The 6,227-nt window shown below is 40.2% G+C and overlaps 2 protein-coding genes across 2 annotated transcripts in view; both read right to left on the minus strand.

Moving 5' to 3' along the window:
- The window catches only part of LOC109470100, a 20,393-nt gene extending 17,889 nt beyond the window's left edge, over positions 1 to 2,504 (minus strand). The window contains exons 1-4 of the mRNA XM_019768881.1: positions 2,381 to 2,504; positions 1,390 to 1,512; positions 965 to 1,093; positions 30 to 228 (exon numbers count right to left, since the gene is read on the minus strand). Of these exons, the coding sequence (XP_019624440.1) occupies positions 30 to 97 (68 nt within the window). The 5' untranslated portion in view covers positions 98 to 228; positions 965 to 1,093; positions 1,390 to 1,512; positions 2,381 to 2,504. The remainder of the gene's footprint in view (positions 1 to 29; positions 229 to 964; positions 1,094 to 1,389; positions 1,513 to 2,380) is intronic.
- A 1,426-nt stretch (positions 2,505 to 3,930) lies between these two features.
- LOC109470101 (tolloid-like protein 1) lies at positions 3,931 to 5,507 on the minus strand. The gene is made up of 2 exons (XM_019768882.1): positions 5,118 to 5,507; positions 3,931 to 4,394 (listed from the first exon to the last, which is right to left on the minus strand). Exons 1-2 carry the CDS (start codon positions 5,497 to 5,499, stop codon positions 3,931 to 3,933), a joined length of 846 nt encoding a protein of 281 aa, XP_019624441.1. The 5' UTR covers positions 5,500 to 5,507.
- Between the last annotated feature and the right edge of the window lie 720 nt (positions 5,508 to 6,227).

Consider the following 6,227-nt stretch of genomic DNA (forward strand, 5'->3'; position numbering starts at 1 on the left):
TATATATATATAGAAAACACTATACTTACGCGTCTAGACAGTTCTTGAAAAACACAAGATACTCCTGCTCGTTTGAGTCCCGCGGCACGGCGACCATTCCTCCCACCGCGGCACACCTTGTCTGGGCCGTGGAGTAGAGTACGCTCTCGTCGGATGGCGACACGTACGTTTTGTTGTTAGGCAGACTGAGGTAACTATTCGTTGGACAACTCTCAGGAAGATCCCAAACTACAGTGGGAAAAGGTATTGTATATTACCATCGGACATTTTGCACTTGTAATGGGAATCAAACTGTTCTCTATCGTAAAAAAAATAGTCACGCAACTGCTGTAGCAACCTGTTTGTTTGTCTTTCCTAAGTGTGACGTCACTCTGGCTCAAACGTTTGTCCAAAAATAGGTACCTTCGAGTGATTCAGTCGAAAATTTGAGTCGCAGAACAGTTTCATTTTTATATTTAAGGCCACACCGATTTAATTTTATGGATGGCATCCGCGCGCGCATTGATTTTCGCCCGATCTCAAAAAAAAAAAAAAAAAAAGGATCACGTATGCCGAGGCTCTGGCCTGGCTTTAGGCCTGGGTAGTGCATGGTGGTGATAACTCTGGTTGACGGCAGCCAGGCTACCGAAGCTCCAAGACTCAAGAACTCAGTACATACGTACAGCAGTGTCGATTCATATATTCCGCAAAAATCCAGCATGTGTCGGCCTGTCGTATACGTCGCTATGTAATGCGCCAAATTCACAATACCAGGTTTGTATTCCTGTGGATTTGTAGCATTTTTATTTTTGGCCGGATTTCTATTTTTTTCGCCCGCGCGCACTAGTTTGGGGGTCTTCAGAGGATGTCATCCATAAAATTAAATCAGTGTGGCCTAATTCATAAATTACGAACTCTCTATCTAATGTACTTTCTATCTAAATTAAGTTGTATTCCTTTTCCGACAGCAAGAAGTGTAGCTCACTTGTAAGGTCGCAGTTTTTTCCATCTCCGTTGAGTGTTTGTCCGATATGACAGGAACACTGGAAGCTGCCCTCAGTGTTGGTACAGACGTGCTCACAGCCTCCATTAGAGTTCGCACACTCGTCAATGTCTGTTTGTAATAAAGGAACGAAGTCAACCCGGAGGATTTCTTACATTTGTATATGCCTTCATTGGCACGTTAATGAAACCAAGTGTCAATCTATGATAGATAAAGAACATCACATGGTCATCATTGCAATCATCAAGGTTAAATGCGTTTTTACATAGTGGAATGAATACACAAAAAATATGAAAATGTGAATGATATTATAAAATATTCTACAAACATGGGTATGCACCATTGAATAACACATCTCCAACTAAGTTATCGCTAGTCATACATAAGAAAATATATATGTAGATTACCGTCACACGATATGCCATCATCGTTCACTTTGTAGCCAGTATTGCAGGAGCATGAGAAGCTGCCGACAGTATTAGTGCAGTTCTGTGGACATCCACCGTTTCCTGTAGCACACTCGTCTACATCTGCGAAACAACAAGAGATTGAAGCAAAAAAAAGTTGAAAAGGCGGTTGAAAATAAGGAGAGACCCTAACCCTAACCCAACCTAAACTTTTAAAGGACTTCGTCCCTGCAATCGTAGAGTTATTGACAAAAACCAAATTTACCAAAAAATATCCATATTTGTTAACGGTTACTTTTGCTAGTTATCGTCCAGTGCACGTGCTTTGTGTTACATAGAGCTCATTGAAAATCAGTTAACACAGTTTCTGGCCACACATGACCTCCTTACTGTACTCGACATTGAAAAACGGTTTAAAAGACCCATCAGTACAGAGTCTGCAGTGCTAGTGCAGATGGTTTTCGTGGATATTAATTCTGACTGAAAAGACACGGTTGCTCTTCCTAGCCTGGAGGAAAGCCTTTGACACATTTAACCATGATTTAACAACGGCAACCTTCTAGATAACTTATGGACATGGGTTTTAACAGTGATTCCACAACCTAGTTTTCGTCTTACCTCGAATACCACACATAGTGTTCAATTACAAGTCAGCATTCCACAAACTCTTGGTTGACGACGTTATTACTCCGTGAAGGAGGTATACCTCCAGGAGGAGTATTTTGGGCAGTCGTTATTTCGTGTTCGCAGCTTAAACATTGGGTTTCATTTCCTTAATCGACATGGTATTTTATACGTCGTCTGCAGGCATGCGTGTGATGATGCACGTATTTTTATTCTTACCGTAGTTGTTTTCACTTGGTGGTCAATGTAATATTTTAAAAGCACCCCTAAATCTAAGAGGCACGTGGGACCGGCCACAAAAATATCTGGGGGGGGGTGAAGCACTCATTTAGGTGCTATCTGGTTCTATAATGAAACTATTGCTTACCGTCACAGGATAGGCCGTCATCGTTCAGTTTGTAGCCAGCTATTTCACAGGAGCAGACAAAACTGCCGACAGTATTGGTGCAGTTCTGTGCACATCCTCCATTTCCTGTGGCACACTCATTTGCAGAATCTGCAAAAGTACAGAGATATCAAAAAACATTTAACCCTAAACAGTACACCTGGGGTCCGCGCGGACCCCGGCACTATATATTCTGTAGTATCTTTTTTGTTTCTAAAGATTTTTTTCTGAAATTTTAGGTAATTGTCACCCACAAAGTTGTCTCTCAAAACAGTGCAGAAAACTCCGTTTCTATCATTTATAAAAAAAATTATATCTGATTTTCTTTTGGGGTCCGCGCGGACCCCAGCCGGCTTTCGATCATAATGGATACATTGGCGTTCTTATACATTACCTTATTACCGTTTTTATATGTTTTTATGCACTCATCTTATGTCTACCAAGTTTTCAGAGAATGGTGTAGTAATAGAATTAAATTTCAATAACTTTGGGGTAATTATGACGTCATATGACGTCAGAGCTAATAATATAGTCCGCCATATTGGATTTTGACCAATGACGTCATCAAATTAGCATATTCTATGCATATTAAATGATTTAAATTATATTTAATTATGTAAGATGTTATTAATGTTGGAAAAGAAGTGTAATTTAATATAAAACTCAGAAAATTTTTATGTTTAAACCAAAATTACTTCTATTTTGAAAAATAGAAACCCGTTGCCATGGCAACACAAAAAAACATCAACTTACTAGTATCAAACTAATATGAACTTTTTTCCAGAGACATTTAGGAAAGGTCTCCAAATTTGATACTTCTAGCGCAAGCCGTTTAGCCGCTATCTGAGGTCAAAGTTGGGCCTCAAAAGCCCCTTTAGTCTGAAATGGGTTTAAAAATCGGGTATTTCTTCTTGTCTTCTTTTCTTCACCAAAAAATAGAAAAAGTTCAAAATGTATGATATTTGTTTGTAATGTGGACACAGAGGTTCCCACATCAGTTTGCAAAACAATTGAGCTGGTAGCATGTTGATAATTTCTAAAAATTAGCAAAAAACTGTTCTGGGGTCCGCGCGGACCCCAGGTGTACAGATTAATCAGTCCGGGAAGGTGTACTGTTGAGGGTTAAATATACTGGTATAGATTGTAAAACATGTTGGATAATGAAGAACATGTTGTAACATGCAGAAGCCAGGTTGCTTGTTTATTGTTTATGCTCACTCATTTAACCAGAATATAAATATCGCCTACTGGTGGCTTTCAGAGATTTTCGTGTGAATAAACCAGACAGAAGATGTCATCACATCATAACGGATAATATAAGGTCAGTGAAACGAATGTCAACTGAATAAGACGTCTCCTGAATTATACATAATGTATATACATGTATTTTGCTAGATTTTTTTATGAGTGCATAGTGTCGAACACTTGCCTGCCTGACCTGCATTCGTTAACATATGGAAAAACAAAGCAGTACCCATTGTGTCAATGGTGTTCATTAGCAAGTGGATTTATACTATGGTTAATGATAAAGTTTAACAACTGAGCCAGCTGTATGTTCTGTTGAAATTACATAACTTGAGAGGACGTTTACCTGTACGCCTCTTGAAACTTGCCCGAAACCCTGACGCCTGAAGTACCGAGTTGGTGACAAAGGTAACGTGCATCAAGTTGCCCGTACTGTTCACAACGCCAGGGTTACTCTCACAAAACCTGCCCAGAAGAGCAGAGCTTTGGCTGCTCCCGTCATACACCGCGACGTAGTCCGATAGGCAGTCGCCATCATCGGCCAGGTCAAATGTCAGGAAGGTCAGTGACACGCCCATTCCAGACGGTGCTTCGATGGTCCAGCTGCACAGACTGTCGCTGCTGTAGTTCCCCCACCCATCATCCCCACTGGTTATCGTGCCGCTGGTTGCCATGGTAACGTAGGACGGCTTGTCGCCATTGCAGTGGTAGGTCGGCTCCTCCTGGTACGCTGCACTGCTTTCCTCTGAAACTAAACCGACAGGTTTTGGTCAATTTTACTATCCATATCCCTATGTCCAAAAAGGCTCTGCAACATACTTAACATGTTACCCCAAATGCATGTTGCCATTTCTCTATAATGCTTTAGGATTTAGCTCATTAGAGAGTATTAAAGAAAATTATGGCATCGCATTGTAATTTTGATGATCAATAAAAAGCTTTGGTAATAAATATCACTTTTTAGCCGATACAACACTGAAATCATAGGAAAATAACTGTTCTGGCAAATACTGCTCAACAGTTGTTCGATAAGGTAATTACTTGAAGCATAACCAGTCAGCAGGACATGCGTCCCCTAACAAAAAAAGTTATTCTGAATATCTTCAATAAAGGTAACAATCGCGGCGAAAACAAAAGTTACCATTTTCTATCATGTACCGGTAAGGCAGAAGCATTTTTAAATTGCTGAAATTGCTGTCGAATGTTAGACGTTCGACAGCAATTTTTCGGTTAATGCTGAGATCACAATTCCGAACCGAGGCCCGTATAAAAGACAACAAAGCAAAGAGAAAGTTTTAAAATTAATAATGGGAACTATTTGCGTGTATGTACTATTGTTATAAATTGCTGATTCGTCGATGATTTCAACAGCCCGGCCGGGTCCCGGTTCGGAAATGTGACATCACACACTATTTCAAAAGCACCCATTGTTCTAAAACAAGCTCTTCAAAACAAAAAAAATGTTATACATTACCTCTGGCACAAAGAGCGTCCTTGTTGTTGAAGTCGTTGCCATTGGCGCACCAAGCAGATGTTCTGACTCCACACGCGCCGTCATTGGCAAACCAGCCCGGTACAGCAACAAAAGTATCATGCAGTGGCGCGCATGGCTTTGGAAGCTTGGAACCACACAAATGATATGCTAGAACTGGGTGATTTCCTTCTGTTGCTGATATTTCAGTCCCAACCGGGATGGTTTGACAGTAGGAAAACCAATATTCCGGTCCCGCCTCTTCGGTGGCCCTTCGGCACACCGTCTGCATCCCCTGGGCTTCACAGGCGGTACGGAGGTTGGCACTGAGCATGCTTCCAGTCACGGGTACTTTGTAGATGTCAAAGCCGTAATACGAAGGCATCAGTAATGAATATTCTGAACGGAAACAAAAAAAAAACGTTTCACATAATCACTGAACTGACGAATGTTTAGAGTTAAAACCTTTGACCCAACACAAAGTTCTTTGCCTGGAACTTTCGACTAGTTACTCTGGTCTTCTTCAGTAGACTGGCCCAGTGAGGCTTGTCAAGTGGCGTGTGACGTGCGACGGGGGCCGACATCGCTTACCTTTGACCTAGTGTTGACACCATACTTCAAAGAATTCGCGTGAAAAAGCTCACTTTGTCAGTCTACTAATTAAGACCAGAGTGACTGATCAAGGCGAGAGAACTTTGCGTTGGATCGTAAGTGTAACTATTTACACACAGATAAACTTATATAACGCATTGTAAATGTTTTTCAACGATCATGCAAAAAAATTCCTCATATGCAATTAAGATTATATCAGTTGATTATATTTGCTACGCGATTACAGTCTAATCCTACCAAATAAAAAATATTCTAGCAATTCCTTATAATCTGGAAAATTACTTACTGGATGAAATAAGCTATGTTTTATGACATTTATATTGACCAATCTTCTAAATTTTTGCTTTAATTATTCAAATTGGGTCTGTATTCATATAACAATATGTGTCGATGTTCCTTTCTCTCTTAATTGAAACATAACCGATTAACACAATCGTTTTTTCATTGATGCAAGTTGAATTGTTTGCATTATAGTTATGTTAAGTATGACTTGAGCCACAA

This window comes from Branchiostoma belcheri, unplaced genomic scaffold, assembly GCF_001625305.1.
Source record: "Branchiostoma belcheri isolate BF01 breed outbred unplaced genomic scaffold, Haploidv18h27 scaffold22, whole genome shotgun sequence".
Lineage (NCBI taxonomy): Eukaryota > Metazoa > Chordata > Leptocardii > Amphioxiformes > Branchiostomatidae > Branchiostoma > Branchiostoma belcheri.